General features: G+C 41.5%; 3 protein-coding genes across 4 annotated transcripts; 1 reads left to right on the top strand and 2 right to left on the bottom strand.

Moving 5' to 3' along the window:
* Positions 1 to 424: 424 nt before the first annotated feature.
* Positions 425 to 2,440, bottom strand: LOC117374181 (P2Y purinoceptor 1-like). The gene is made up of 2 exons (XM_033970360.2): positions 1,742 to 2,440; positions 425 to 1,099 (listed from the first exon to the last, which is right to left on the bottom strand). The coding sequence occupies exons 1-2, from the start codon at positions 2,412 to 2,414 to the stop codon at positions 735 to 737; spliced, it is 1,038 nt and encodes a 345-aa protein (XP_033826251.2). The 5' UTR covers positions 2,415 to 2,440; the 3' UTR covers positions 425 to 734.
* Positions 2,441 to 5,881: 3,441 nt separating this feature from the next.
* Positions 5,882 to 10,076, top strand: si:dkey-78k11.9 (P2Y purinoceptor 1). Its single transcript, XM_033969515.2, has 2 exons — positions 5,882 to 6,543; positions 8,718 to 10,076. The coding sequence occupies exons 1-2, from the start codon at positions 5,901 to 5,903 to the stop codon at positions 9,119 to 9,121; spliced, it is 1,047 nt and encodes a 348-aa protein (XP_033825406.1). The 5' UTR covers positions 5,882 to 5,900; the 3' UTR covers positions 9,122 to 10,076.
* Positions 10,077 to 10,366: 290 nt separating this feature from the next.
* LOC117373471 (UDP-glucuronosyltransferase 2B4-like) lies at positions 10,367 to 15,448 on the bottom strand. Of its 2 annotated transcripts, XM_055223243.1 has the most exons (3): positions 15,321 to 15,448; positions 12,623 to 12,696; positions 10,367 to 12,555 (listed from the first exon to the last, which is right to left on the bottom strand). In XM_055223243.1, the coding sequence occupies exons 2-3, from the start codon at positions 12,667 to 12,669 to the stop codon at positions 10,971 to 10,973; spliced, it is 1,632 nt and encodes a 543-aa protein (XP_055079218.1). In that variant the 5' UTR covers positions 12,670 to 12,696; positions 15,321 to 15,448; the 3' UTR covers positions 10,367 to 10,970. The 2 variants fall into 2 exon arrangements, with proteins under 2 accessions (XP_055079218.1, XP_033825405.1); XM_033969514.2 differs by lacking the exon at positions 12,623 to 12,696 and having other exon boundaries at positions 10,933 to 12,555; positions 15,321 to 15,431.
* Positions 15,449 to 16,184: the final 736 nt, after the last annotated feature.

Below are 16,184 nucleotides of genomic sequence, written 5' to 3'. Positions count from 1 at the left end.
TCCTCCGGGTACTCCGGTTTCCCCCATCAACCAAAACATGAACGCCCTTCGAGACAGCTGTTGTTGTGATTTTGGGCGTTACAAAAATAAATGAATTGAATTGAATTAATTAAACAGCGAAAACTTGATGTGCTCCAACTAATGTGCAGATGTTGTAGTCTGTTAACAGCTAACTCTCTCAGATCAATGTAATAAACACAAAAAACAGATTTAACTTTAGTTTGTGATTTTATTTATCGACAATCCACATTTCTGAGTCATCACATAATGTTGAACAAACGAACAGTGTTTAGAAAAAAAGCATATAGGTTTGTTTCTTTTCAAACTACTCTCAGCCTAATCAATAGATTATAATGTTAATGTTACTTGTCCAGCCAGAACAACTCGCTTTGACAAAACTTTACAAAGATGAGTGGGTCTGGAACCATATCCTGTCTCCTCAATGTCAAAGGGTTTGACTTACATGTGGATTAACCAATCAGAGAGACGCATGCTTTGTGCAGGTAAAAACAGATATGGTGGCTTACACGTAAAAAATAAAAAAAAAAACACAGAGGACTGAGAAAACTCTTATTTATTTCAGGTAAAAGAAATGATATATTTTGTTTGGAACGATGCAAGAGTTTTCAAGAGATGTCTTCTGCATTTGAGAAACACATGAAACAAATTATTGGCTGTGGTTAGACTGTTACAATTTAGGTTTGTTGGAGGTTTGTCGATTCCAGAGTCTTGTTCTAACAGAACGTAGAAGCGACTGGCTGGTCGGGCAAACAAACCTCATGTGTACTATTAACATGATTGTCACTTGGATGCAGACACAGGAGTCCAGCTGATCTGCGGAGCATCCGGAGACTAGAGGACAGCTCCTCACTCGCATGGAGGTACACCAGGGGGTTCAGGGCAGAGTTCAGGCACACCAGGCCGCGGCCCACCTGCTGAGCCACGTAGACGGGGTTGAACCAGCCGTAGCACTGCCTCTTGGACAGGACTCTGGAGTACAGGTTGAGGTTCCTGAGGACGTGATAGGGAATGTAACACACAGAGAAGAGCAGGATCAGAACCAACAGCAGCCGCAGACTCCTCCTCTTCAGCACACGGTCTGTGACAGAGGGGGAGCATCAGGTACAATTACTCAGGTGTATTTACTACTGGGATACATTTACTTACAACACAAAACATGCACAACAGGTAAAATCCTTCAGCTAATATAATTCTGACCAAGACTAGCTCCAGATCTGGAGATGAGTCCTTGCTCTTGACAGGTTTAACACCAGGGGCACTGAAGGATGCAGAGGATCAATTACCAATACACACAGGACAATAATGTAAGCACCTTACTTGAACTTAAAAGGTTCTGTACCCGATTTCTTCACATCTATTTAAGCAAAATTTCCCCTGTACAAATGTATTGTATAAGCAGCTGTTGAGGTCAAAATACGTCTGCTGTCTACCATCTGCGTGTGATCATTAAGTGCATTATTGTCCGATATTCAGGAAGTTTGCAGTAGCATTCTGGTTGTTGTTAGCTTTACCGCCATGGCAAAACTCTGCTTTAGTCTCTGAGAGTTGGGAAAAGTGCTTATGAGGAGAATAATTTTGAGCATAACGTAAGTGAGGAATAGCTTTGGACTGCTGCAAACCATTTAAACGAACTAGTTCTGCTTTTCACGCTTCAAGACCAGGTTCAGTGCCTTTAAAATAACACTGGTATTGTATAAAAAAAATATCTGTTTGTACTCACCTGTATCTGTGAAGCTGGAGCCACGCAGCCTCACTATCACATGAGAATAACATCCCACCGTGACCAGGAACGGCAAGCAGAACCCAGTCAAAGTCCAAGCCAAACTGTATTTCAGATAATCCTCTACGAAAGCAGTGGAAGTGGTGTCATAACATTTGCCTTTTTTATTTGTATTCGTTTTAGCAAAAAACATATCTGGAAGAGTTTGCGCACCCACATAGAACCAAACTATAATTGAGATAACTACAGCGTGAGATGGAATGAGCCTGCCCCAAGCCTTCATCGGATGGACTATTGACAAGTACCTGTACACACTGATACACGTGAGAAATCCAATGCTACCATAAAGATTTATATTAAAACAAAACCGCGTAATTTTGCAAAAAGTGTCTCCAAAAATCCACTCTCTCTCCTTAAAATGGTACACGACCAAGAATGGAAGAGTTAGCAAGTACAAAATATCAGCAAGTCCCATGTTGAAGACAAAAATGTTGATGTGTCCAAATTTCTTCCAGTTTTGCAGTAAAAACGTGAGTCCCCATATGTTCGCAGCCAAGCCGATGATGAAGACGAGGATGTAGACAGGAGGAAGGAATCTATCGGAGAAAGTTATGTCTGATAAAAAGCAGAAGGTTTTGTTTGAAATTTTGTTAAGTTCCATTTTGCGCAGCATCAACTTGAGAATCTATGTGTGCAGACTTCCTGTACGCATCCTTGAACCTGACTGTTTTTGTGGTTTGAGATGACGCCACAGGATCCTTTCACTGCAGAGACAGGGTTGGGTTTATGGTAGTTTTGAATTTGATGAGATCATTTCAAATATAGGGCTGCCCCCACACACAGTACAAAAAGCAAATTTATGCACAAGATTTAGTGAAATGATGTAATAACTTTGCAGTCCATGAAGTTTCTTAAACAGATTTTAAATAATTAACTAAATAGCTTTCAATGTTTTTTTTTTTTTTCAAGAGAGTCTATATTATGAACCACGTAGCTGGTTACCCTCTGCAATGTCTCTTAAAACAATTATTGGAAATTGAGACATTGAAGTGGGTGGGACTGTTGAGCTCCACAAGGCAATGGGAGATGCTTTTGAAAGAAACATCCCAGCATAAAATCCACAAATGTGAAAATGTTTTATTTTTAGTTGGGAAAGGGTCCATTCATTTTCCATTCTAATCTCATGGTCAAAAGATCTGCATTTTCTTAACCAGTAAATTGTATGAAATTCCTCCTCTCCTGCATAATTTTAAACTACGAAAAGTTTAAAGTATTATAATGCCACGGAAAACCAATAACCTTTAGTGTCACACAGCATGTCCCAGTTCAACGGCTGCATTTGAAGGGCACTTGCGTCACTTCACCACGACAAGGCCTGTCCTATTTCAAGCACCGACATGAATGCGGCCAGCAAATGTGCCATGCGTTTCCGTGGAGATCGGCCATGAACGAAGCGTGCACTAACTTCAGATCTGGTGTCCATCTACCCCGAGTATAAGAAGAGCAGCTTCACAGCCACTCCTCACCAGTCTGTTTGATCAGCACTACTAGTAGATTGTCATTTGGATCTTTTGAATTTTTTTGGATTCTAGCTTGAAAGTGTTTTTTCCTCTGTTCAGATCCTACCTGCCAGTCCTGCTCGCCAGCCGGCCTTCCTAGTCACCCCAGCAGCTTAATTAACTATAAATAAATCATTTTGACTGCCTTTCTGTGCTCTGCATTTGGGTCCTGTTTCAAACCGTGACATTTAGATATTAAGATTGTGTCACATCTCACTGAATTCTAATGCCCTAACCACAATGAACGGCCAAAAACTACCCTGCACTGTGCTGCTATGGGCTGTTGACTTCACCCTAAAGAACTGAGAGAGCAGCTGCAGCCGAGGCAAGATAGTCAGAGGTAGGTACAGTAGCCAAAATAATATTAGTTGAAGTAGTAAGTAGTGGTTCAAAAATGTACTCAAGTTAGTTAAAAAGTATTTGGGAAAAGTACTACTCCAGTAAGAGTAACTGAAGCCTCAACAGTTGGCCTCTTCTTTAACATCCGATTGAATTTGAAGTTAATGTAATTGGAAGCACAAAACATTAAATACTGCACAAAATCTGGGATTTTCAAAGAACAGAAACAAATTAGATATAATAAATCATATCTGAAGGAGCTGCAAGAAACACAAATGTTCAAATCGTTTCATATTGTCGACATAAAGCTTTGTCACCTGTGTATTTACTCAAAGTGGAAAGAGGAATCAAAGCTTTTACTCAGCGTAAGTCCGTCACATGCTACAGGATTTTTCAGTCCTAAATGATTTTTAATTGTGCAACAAAAGGTGCAAATTACAGACATGAGGCGAATCGTAAGACTTTAGATCTTACAAACCCCTGAGAGCTGTAGTGGGATATGACAGCGAAGACCCCGCACACCGCAACCTAAAGTCGTGAGCGCATCTGCCGTTAGCTATTTCCTGTGTGCAGCTGAACGACTCACTTTGAGTCTCTATAGAGAGTTAGCAGCTAGGACTGTTGCTATGACATCCAGAGAGTGATATGTGTACCAGGGCAGTTTGTACGACTCTGAGCGCAGGTATGGCGCCCCCTTGTGTCTCATGACGAACTCTGTCCAGAAGACTGCACTGTCCAAAGGTTTGATGGGTTTGTCATGAAACAGCTGTGATAGTTTAAGCATGTTGGATTTATATGGCTGCTTTGGGTCTAATAAACTTTGTAGAGTTTTCACTAAAGTGTCTGTGTCTAATGTTATGAGTTCCACAAACTCTGCCACTCTTCCAGATCCAGTTCCAATCTGTCAGGTGGACAAAAAGTTGTAGAAGTGAAGACGTTTTGTATTGTAAACAAAAGGTGGGTTAGTTTCTGTGTAACTAGATAGTTTCAGTGTACCTAGATATAAAGCTGTGTCCACCAGTAATCTGAGGAAGTGAAGAAGCAGCAGTTCAGAGTATTGAAGGGGGGTTCACTCCTAAGTATTGTGACACTACAGTGTGATGAATGTATGTACCAGCAGAAAACCATCTCTCTGCATCCAACAGAGGCTGAAAATTATGGATTAATTAAGATGTTCTACTGTGCTCAAAATAGTTGATAAACAATCATTTTCAGTTTTGTTATACACGGCTCAAGTAATATCACAAATAATCAGAAAGGGTGAATCCTCAAAGAGTAAGGCCAAGTTCCGATTTCCTGTTGCCAAAAACGAGATAGACCTTTTTATTAATTACCTACTCACTGCCATAGATTTTAAACAAATACAGTGAGGCAAATAAGTATTTGAACACCCTGTAATTTTGCAAGTTCTCCCACTTAAAAATCATGGAGGGCTCTGAAATTTTCGTCTTAGGTGCATGTCCACTGTGAAAGACATAATCTAAAAAAAATCTGGAAATCACATTGTATAATATTTTTAAATAATTTATTTGTTACTGCTGCAAATAAGTATTTGAACACCTGAGAAAATCAATGTTAATATTTGGTACATTAGCCTTTGTGTGCAATTCCAGAGGTCAAACGTTTCCTGTAGTTTTTCTCCAGGTTTGCACACACTGCAGGAGGGAGTTTGGCTCACTCCTCCACACAGATCTTCTCTAGAACGAGAAGAAACAGAAACAAATACATTTTTCAGTGGAAATATTGAGAAAAGTGGAAAAGTGCCAGGGAAGTGTCACAGGTCTATTTCACAAGAACTTTAAATACAGAAGTGAAACTATCCCAGTGGCACAACACTGAAATATTAATGATCATTCTAAAGCTAGTCAGGAAAGGTTCATTACTGTCCTGTGATTGTGACTTTTTTAATATTGATACCTGTTCAAATCTAGTTTCACTACTAGTTTTAGTGTTGATTAGGATCTGATTTTCAATATTTTTGACAAACCTATAGTGCACCTTTAAACAGATACATACAATGCATTTCCTCCTATGATGACGAGTGGTCACTGTGCTTCACCAAAGGAATGTAAGATAAAACATGATACTTTCATTCCAGTTGCAAGTTCTTTTATCAGTATTAAGTGGTGTCCTAAGGCCACATGTTTTCTAAAACCATATTTGGGTGGAAGAGGAAGCAGTTCTCGTAATGATCTCAGCTAAAATGCCATTGCCTAACCACATAGTCTCACACTTAAATACTTTTCTGACGAGGACAAATCATGAACAAGACCACTTGCCCTCATATTAGCTTTGACTTCACAGGTAGATTTCTTCCACCTGTCTACATCCTGGTATTTATCATTGGCCTTACTGCAAATGTGATCGGACTCAAAACCTTACTGCAAAACTGGACTAAACTAAAAATCATCAATGTTTTTGTGTTGAACCTTGGCCTGGCTGACATTCTCTACCTTCTAACTCTGCCTTTCTTGGTGGTCTACCACTTGAAGAAGAATAAATGGATTTTTGGAGATATTTTTTGCAAAATTACTCGGTTTTGTTTTAACATAAACTTGTATGGCAGCATTGGATTTCTCACCTGCATTAGCGTGTCTCGATACCTGGCCATTGTCCATCCAGTTCGGGTAATGGGGCGGCTGACTGCGTCTCATTCTGTGGTTGCTTCGGCTATCATTTGGGTTTTGGTGAGTGTTCAATGCCTTCCAGACATGTTCTTTGCCAAAACTTACCGAAAAGGTGCCGAGAAGTGTTTTGACAGCACCTCCAACACCTATGTAGAGGGTTATCTGAAATACAGCTTGGCTTGGACTTTGACTGGGTTCTGCTTGCCGTTCCTGATCACATTGGGATGTTATACTCATGTGATAGTGAGGCTGTGTGGCTCCAGCTCCACTGATACAGGTGGGTACAGAGAGACAGATTTCAAGTAAAACAATGTTTAGTTTAAGACCTTTTAACCGTGCTCTGTTCCACCTTGTCATGTCATATAGTGGTAGTTTTCAAGTTCACAGCTACCCTTTACCTTTAGTTCAGTAGAGATGGCCAATTCCAGGGCTGAAATTATCTAAATTATTGGCACATGACATCACAAAGTGGAATTGAGTGTTTTCTGTTTGAGAAATGAACACGGCCTAAATATGCAGGGTTTGTGTGTTAAACGTGTGAATGAAACAAAACATAACTCAAGGTATGTTTGTGATGAGGAAACATTATAACATAATAGTGTGATATGGATCCTTTAAAGTTGCATTTTGAGTCAGTCATGCATATTTAAGGAATCTGTATTGTCTTGCATTTTAGGTAAGAGTGCTTAGAAAATATGTTTTCACCTATATTCACCTTTAAACAGAACATTACTTAAAAAAGTAAAAATTTAAAAGTATACATCCAAAGTATCCATCCATCCATTTTCTTCCGCTTATCTGGGACCGGTTCGCAAGGGCAGCAGTATAAGCAGGGACTCCCAGACTTCCCTCACCTCAGACATGTCCTCCAGCTCCTCCGGTGGGACCTCAAGGCATTCCCAGGCCTGCCAAGAGACATAGTCCCTCCAGCATGTCTTGGGTCTTCTCCGGGGCCTCCTCCCAGTGGAACATGCCCAGAACACCTTCCTAGGGAGGCATCCAGTGGGAATCCCGAACAGATGCCCAAGCCACCTCAGCTGGTGCTTCTCAACGTGGAGGAGCAGTGACTCTACTCCGAGTTCCTCACCCTATCTCTAAGGAAACGCCCAGCCAGGAAACTCATTTCACCATCTCGTCCTTTCACTCATTACCCAAAGCTCATGACTACAGGTGAGGGTAGAAACATAGACTGACCAGTGAATCGAGAGCTTTGTCTTTCGACTCAGCTCCTTTACCACAACAGTCCAACCACAGTGACCGCATCACTGCAGACGCTGCACCGATCCACCTGAACAAGACCCTGAGATACCTGAACTTCTCCACTCGAGACAAGGACTAAACACCCACCCGGAGAGGGCAAGCCACTTTTTTCCAGTCGAGAACCATGGCCTCAGATATGGAGGGGCTGATTCTCATCCCAGCTGCTTCACACTTGGCTGCAAACCGCCCCAGTGCCTGCGGCAGGTCCTGGCTCGGAGAAGCCATCAGGACAACATTATCTGCAAACAGCAGAGATGAGATCCTGTTGTCCCCAAACTGGACCCCCTCTGGCCCCTGGCTGCGCCTAGAAATTCTGTCCATTAATACAATTAACAGAACCGGTGACAAAGGGCAGCTCTGGTGGCATCCAACATGCACTGGGAAGAGGTTTGACTTTCTGCCAGCAATGTGGACACAGCTTCTGCTCCGGTCATACAGGGACCGGAAAGCCCTTAGTAAAGAGCCCCGGACTCCATACTCCCGGAGCACTCCCCAAAGGACACCACGAGGGACACGGTCGAATGCCTTCTCCAGATCCACACAGTACATGTGGACTGGCTGGACAAACTCCCACGAACCCTCGACTACCCAATGGAGAGTATAGATAGATATAGACCAGGGGTCCCCAAACTCTTTTCACCGAGGGCCACATCGTGAAAAATACGGAGGCACGGAGGGCCACAGATCAGTGTCTATACAGTGGATAATTCAGATCAGTGCTTTTAGCATACTTTAAATAAGGCTTAAAATATTATTATTAGGTCTGTTTGACAACTGTTGACCCTGGTAATGCCAATCTGGGTAACGTAACTGGAAATAAAAGTATATCTTTATAAAATGACTCATGAAGTAGGCTACAGTTTCTTCAAAAATAAAAGATACAAAAGATATAATAGTTAGATACAATAGTCTTTATTTGCTAGTGTCTGTGGCAACTATCCTAAGTTTTCATCATGCTGAAACCGATGGATAAGAAAGGTAAGGTACAGTTTATTGCCCCGGACATTTGTCCTCTGTATTTGACCCATCCTTCAATGGGGTTAAAGTTGTCAGGAACAGTACCCATCTGCAGAACTTGAGCTAGTCTAGGTCAGCGATACCTCAGCTGGAGGATTTTTACCTATGGTGCAAATTTTGTTTTGAAGCTAATGTACCTAAGTAATTGAACTTGATGCCCTCCCTCTGTCACAGACCGTGTGCTGAAGAGGAGGAGTCTGCGGCTGCTGTTGGTTCTGATCCTGCTCTTCTCTGTGTGTTACATTCCCTATCACGTCCTCAGGAACCTCAACCTGTACTCCAGAGTGCTGTCCAAGAGGAGGCAGTGCTACGGCTGGTTCAACCCCGTCTACGTGGCTCAGCAGGTGGGCCGCGGCCTGGTGTGTCTGAACCCTGCCCTGAACCCCCTGGTGTACCTCCATGTGAGTGAGGAGATCTCCTCTGGACTTCGGACGCTCATGGGGAGGACTCGGAGTGTCCTTCACAGCCACAAAATGTCCTCCATTGTTGGGCACCCTTCACAGGCACAAGCTCCTGCACACACTCAACAGAGATATGCTACACAGGAACGGGCTACTCCAGAACACGCTACACCATAACACGCTACACCAGAACATGCTAGACAGTAACACGGTACACCGTAACACGCTACACTGTAACACGCCACGACGTAACTCAATACACTGTAACGCCCTACACTGGAACACCTACAGTAGGAGACGCTACACCGGAACACTCTACATCGGAATGCGCTACATTGAAATGCTCTACACCGTAACACACTACTGTACACTGTAACATACTATTCCTGGAACACTCTATACCATAACACGCTACACTTGAACATGCTAGACTGGAATACACAACACCGGAACGCATTACACAGCAACATGATACACTGGAACATGCGGAAAACTCTATACCAGAACACGCTACACCGGAACACTCTACACCAGAACAAACTACACTGGGACACGTCGCACTGAAACACTCTACACCAGCACACACTACACCAGGACACGCTACACCAGGACACACTACGGACCAGGTGTAACAATGTGGAAATGAATAACATCAGAAAGAATGTAACGTTCAGTCCTGGTGAACTGAATTTTTGAGACATAACCATAAGATAATATTTTCCTGATAACAAAAAAAAAAAAAAATAGAAAAAGAAAAAGAAAAGAAATATAACTTTGCTTAAAGATGGGTACCTGACTTTCAAACTGTGAAAATTAATTATAGTATGTCTTTAAAAATCTAACTAGTATCTCTCACAAACCTTTTAGGATTCACATGCAAGATATATTCGGCCAGTTGCACAGCATTAGAACAGCTCTTATCCCAAAGCATCATAGTGTTTGCAGTTTCATCCTGCCTGTTTTATTACATAGTTCTGCTTTTACAATTCACTTTTTCAGGAAAACAGAAGTTTGTACTTTAGCTTTAAGTAATGCTACACATTTAGTGTGTTTTCACTTTTCTCCTACACAGCTCCCACACTGCATGATGTCATCTAGTGTAATCATTTATTTCAGAGCTCAAATTTCCTCACCAAATTTGGAACAAGCTGCTATTGTTTTTAGCATCATTCTCTCTTCTTAGGGCTTATTTTTTAGTTTTCTTTAATAAAGATTGAAAAGTTTGTACTTATTTTTGTTTTATTTCAGTTAGTTTCATTTTAATACATAAAAAGATTGATAAAAACATACATCAGGCCTGAACAATATGTTTTGCAGCAGGTTACATTTTATCAAAGAGCGGAAAGCCACAACACCTCAAACCCCACACACTCTACGCTCATATATAGTGATACAAGTGCAGGCTTTTTTTTTTTTTTCCGTTTTGTTGAACTATGACACCACTCAGTTTTGCTCCTGCACTTGGTAATTTGTGATTGCCTGACAAAACCAAACTGTTATCTCTCTGTATTTTTCACCTCAGATTAAGAGTTTAAAGCCTTGCTCATCAATTCTGCAGAAATACACATGTTTTTCAGTTCCCTGTGACTCTTCAATCACTCCCATCTACAACAGAGAGACTGGACACACATCTTCATAAAGTATTGTTGAAGTGTGTATTCTGGATCCTGGGCAAAATTTGTGTATCATTTAATTTATGTATTTCCAAAATGTTTAACTTCAACATGTCATGGCCTAAATTAACAAAAAATACTCAAAGATAAATAAAAGCTGCAATGACCAATTTGAGTTATTCTTCTGGCTAGAACATTTACATAAGTCTTCATATGCCTCCACAAACACTATTTACAAATAAGCAGCAAGACTCATGCTCTGCTCAACAGTGACCCCCAGTGGACTGATGAATGCTCTACTACTAAATAACATTTCCCTTGGACGCCATTGTGATATTGATACCAGACTCACTCACTGAAATGTTAAGAGGCTGATAAAGTAAATAAAAAAAATGTACAATTCTATTTGATCCCTATTCAATCTTTGACTTTTTAACTCTCATCAGAGATCGAATAAGAAACCGACAAAACACATAGACTGTATAGAGAGTCAGCAGGACTGCTGCTAGGACTGTAGCTATGACATCCAGAGAGTGATATGTGTACCAGGGCAGTTTGTACGACTCTGAGCGCAGGTGTGGCGCCCCCTTGTGTCTCATGACGAACTCTGTCCAGAAGACTGCGCTGTCCAAAGGTTTGATGGGTTTGTCATGAAACAGCTGTGATAGTTTAAGCATGTTGGATTTATATGGCTGCTTTGGGTCTAATAAACTTTGTAGAGCTTTTACTAAAATGTCTGTGTCTAATGTTGTGAGTTCCACAAACTCCGCCACTCCACGAGCTTTCATTCGCTCCATGTTGTCGAACTGGTCAAAGATGAGTGGGATGCCCAGTATGGGCACCGCATGGTAGATAGCTTCGTACAGACCGTTGGTCCCTCCGTGCGTCACAAACAATCGGGTTTTGGGGTGTCCGAGGAGGTCGTTCTGAGGCATCCACTGCACCAGTCTTGTGTTGTTGCCAAGGGCAACGGGCCGCTGCCCGACGTGTCTCCAGATGACCTTCTGCGGCAGAGCGGCAAACGCTGCCGCAACAACCTCTGACCTCTCAGGGCCCAGGTCTCCAAGCAGAGTGCCCATAGTCATGATGATCACCCCGTGTTCTCCTGAGCTCTGCACAAACTCCTCCAGATCTGCAGGTAGAGGTTTAGAGGGCTTGCCGTGAAAGCCCCCGATATACACCACGTTTGGCATGGTGGGCCTGGGGAAGTCAAAGGTGAAGTCAATCCTCATGAGCCAGATGTCTCCTCCCAGCATCATGGACACCACATCCGTCCCAGGGCCAAAGTATCGATCGCATGCGGCCTGGTATGGAGGGTTCGACACGTAGTGTAACATATACACCAGGACACTGTGGTAAAACACATTAGACAGTCGCTGGAAGAAGTTCATTTTGTCGGTGTACTGAGAGAAGAGCTGAGGCACGAAGGACAGAGGGGAGGGGGCGAGGATGAAGTGTGAGTCTCCATTAAAGATCCATCGTACGTTAAAGACAGTGGGCAGCTTTAGGTAATGAGCCAACAGCACTCCACCTGGAAATGCCGGGTCAGTCAGGAACACATCGTATCCCGTGTCTCTCAGCTCCTTTATCAGAGTTTTATTCTCAAAAATAGTCACCACAAACTCAACCACTACCTCCTGGTTCTCTCTGATCATCTCAAACAGGTTTTTGTAGAAGTCGATGAGGGCCCAGAGTGACCCGCGGTTCTTCCTGATCTCGATGGACCTCTGGAGGAAGCCCGCCATGAAGTCTTCGCTCTCCAGGTTCTGAGGCCGCGACTGTGGGATGGTGATGGAGGAGTAATAGGGGGAGTGTTCGGACACGTACCAGCTGGTGGAGGAGCGTAGCACCGTGATCTCGTGCCCCCGAGCGTGCAGAGCCTCCACCAGGACGCGCATGTTTAGCCAGTGGCTCCCGTCGATGGGGTAGACCAGGATTTTCCCACTGTCACAGAGAGGCAGGGCCCAGAGGAGTAGGAGCAGAGCATGCCACCCCATCCTGCAAAGAAAAGCACAGGTAAAAGTTATGAGAATTACAACACGTTATTATTCAATTTATACTTTACCTGGAAAAATGTCTGCGCAATCCCTCAGTTATCCAGGAATGATCCATAGTAAAAGAACATTTCAAATCTGTCGACTGGACAAAAAGTTGTAGGAATGAAGACGTTTTGTATTGTAAACATTAGGTGTGTTAGTTTCAGTGTAGTTAGCTCCTCCCTTCAGACAAATATAAGGCAGTGACCACCTGTAATCTGACCAGAATTGAAGAAGCTGCTTCACTCCTACAACTTTTTGTCCAGTTGACAGATTTGAATTTATTTTTTTAATATTGCTGAAAAATATATTTTGAGACTCAATTTTATCGTGGGTACTTTTTCTTTGCGATAGTGTGGAGATTTATGCCATTTTTATGTAACTTAAGATTTGAGCTGTAGAGTGTTGAATGCAGCTCATGCCTTTTAAGGATATGATTTATGTAAAAACAGATTTGGGATTATCCTGCTTTGTGACACTGGAATAAAGTATTTTCAATATGATCCTTTTTTCGTAATATTTCTATCAGCAGTAGCAAGATTCAGCAAGATGCTTCAAAGTTTGTTATCGTGACAGGCCTGGTAAAAATTTGACTTAAGTAACAGTATCGTGACTTCAAAATAATATTACTCAAGTAGAAGGACAAAGTCGTGGACCAAGAAACTGCTCAAGTAAGTAAAAAAGTATTTTGGAAACCACTACTCAAGTAAGAGTAACTTAAAGAGTAACTGTCGGGACGCAACATCTAATTTATAATTTGGTGTTAATGTAATTTGAAGGATGAAACATTAAAAAATGCACACAGATTTTCAAAGGGTAGGCAAAAAAAAAAAGATAAAAACTAAATTATATCTGAAGGAGTGGTGAAGATAAGGTGAAGGTAAGGTCAGGCCCGTCGACTGAAGCCTCACATGGGCCCCTCTCTATTATAAATTAATAGGATGAAGATACAATTGTGGGCCCGTAAAACCCTTGGGCCCGGGACAACAACAACCTTTTTCCCCTCATCGGCTCCCCTGGGTAAAAGTACAGGTAAAGGTAATGTAGAATGTAAAGAAGGTGAGGCACTCCTTTGACAGATTAGATTAGAGCACATAGGGGCATTTTGTAGCACTCTTCCCACCAAGAAGCTTTTTCACTGCATGATTTTGGGTGTCTGCGATGTAAGATTTCCGATCATGGAGAAAATCTTGAGTCGTAGCTACTAAAAAAACATCATAATCTTAAAATGAGGCCTGGACAAAGATCAAAGACGAGTCGCAACTGATATTTTGGAGTCTTGGTGCGGAGTGAGCCCAGTGATCGTGTTGGCCCAGCCCTGGATTATGGCCCTCGGGAAAAGCATCTGCCCTCTCTGCATTAGGGTTCACGCAGGTTTGTTCAGGTCACAGCTCATTCATTGATCTCACTCTGGACTCCCTGTACTTTTATGTGGACAAAAGGTATTAAAGCAAACCTATTTCGCAAAATCAACTTTGCAGAGCTTTTAACCATGTTATAGTTGTTTTCTCTTCTCATCCACAGTTTTAGAGCTGTATTTAGAGCGGTTCTTACAGGTTTGAATACCCTTTAATGACTTATTTTCATGACACCACATTGCCAATCAACCCCCATTTTCACCGCCACCGTTACACGCCCACTGTGACGCACTTATTTTGTTCTCCAATTTTATTTTCTTAATTAGTGATAGGATGAGCGAAGAATTTGGCAGTGTAACACAGTCATTTGGTATAAAAAATCTGTAAAACAACCAGATAATGTAAACATGTTCTAATAATCAGATCATTTTCTGCCTCTTTACACTTTTGCACAATTTCTACTGAGTCACTGAGTTTTTTGTTGTGATTACATTTGCCCCACAGAAAAAAACATGTACATTCACGCTTTCTGAGAACAGTTAGGTAACCGCCATTATCTATAAACATGCCAAAGTCCTTGTCGCATGGATTTTGTATTACATCATAAACAACCGCAATTTGAGAGATTTACACATTTTATAGAGTTTTTTTAAGTTTTTCATAACATCAGAGCTTGTTCTCACACTTATATGATCGCCACACTTCCACAGCATTATATTCTGCAGGAAATGCATGTCTAGACATCTTTAAAAACCTGTTTATATTTAGCTTAAAGTCCCATTAAAATTCCCCGCCTGTAATTACAATATATTTGTGTGTTTTGTGTGATTGACAGATTGACTAAATACACTGCAAAAATGAAATGCCTGGAGATCAAGATCTTGATTTAAAGAAGGATTATGTAGTTTTTCTGGTAGTCTGCCATCTACAAGTGATCATGGAGATGTTATTGTTTGGCTCAGAATGTTGCACAGTATAGCATTAAACCTAGCTATCATCATGGAAACATGTTTTTCAAGGAGTATGAGCCTTAAAAACACCTCTGATCATCAAAAACATAGATAAGGTGCAAAATTCCCCTCAAAAGAATAACATCGCCATGGACACAGGTGGAGTAGAAAAATTACATAGTGGCAAAAAACTGGCCGCACTCAAACTGGAATTGTACACTGTACATCTCAAGGACATACAAAACTGGATACTTAATAATCAACTGCTTATACTCACACCTGCTCCTGTTTTTAACATTTTAAATTTAAAGAGAAAAGAAAAATGAAACAAGGTAGATAATAATGATAACAACAAATGCCTTTTTTGCAGTGCTCTGTTATTACCCAAGTTTTAAAAAGGTTAAATATTTGCAGCTCACCTCAGATTAATTTACCGGTCCTCCTCCTCTCTTTCTTTCTTTCTTTCTCCCTTTCTCCCTCTCGTGTGCTCCCTCTCTCTGTGATCACAGCTTTATCCGAGGCTATGTAAACTGCACCGTCCTCATGTGAACGTCTGTACTGAGCTGATACTCTTATAATGTGGGATCTTTAACCCACCCACCTACTCCTGGCCCTCCCTCATAGTTTTTTTTTTTTTTTTTCCAGTCAAAGCCATGCTAGCATCTGGATGTCATTGAGAAGATGGGCCACAAGGGGAAAACCTGAAGGACCACAAAGTCTCCAGCTGAAGGGGAGGCAAAGTGATCTGCGTTGTATCGATTAGCCTATGTGCCTTTTAAAAAAAAATTAAAACAGGCCCATTCTGCAAACTGAGCTTTTAACCATGTTATAGTTGTTTCTTCTCATTCACCCTCTGAAGTTGTTTTTGGAGTGATTTGTGCATGTTCAAGTAATCTTTAATTATTTACAAGATGCCATTTTGCGATCAACCCCCATTTTCACCTCCACCGTTACACACCCTCTGTGACGTACTTACATCGTTCTTACATTTTATTTTCTTAATCGTTGTTGGAAGTCAGAGGACTAGTTATATAGATATTGTGATTTAAAATCTGCAAATTATAACATAATGATCCACGGGTGTCATAGCACTATAGGTCTGCTTTAATAAAAGATTTTAACTGTGCAATTGGTTTTAAAATAGGTTTCTCCTCCTCGTTAGTTTACTCAGAGTTATATTTTTTTTTATTCATTTGTGTATGTTCAAGTAATCCTGTATTATGTGAAAACAGGGTTCAATGGGAAATATCAAAAGCACCAAGAGACTGTAGTGAAAGGAGCTA

The sequence above is a fragment of the Periophthalmus magnuspinnatus genome, chromosome 7, assembly GCF_009829125.3.
Source record: "Periophthalmus magnuspinnatus isolate fPerMag1 chromosome 7, fPerMag1.2.pri, whole genome shotgun sequence".
NCBI classification, from domain to species: Eukaryota; Metazoa; Chordata; class Actinopteri; order Gobiiformes; family Gobiidae; genus Periophthalmus; species Periophthalmus magnuspinnatus.
This window is presented reverse-complemented; position numbering and strand designations above follow the sequence as displayed.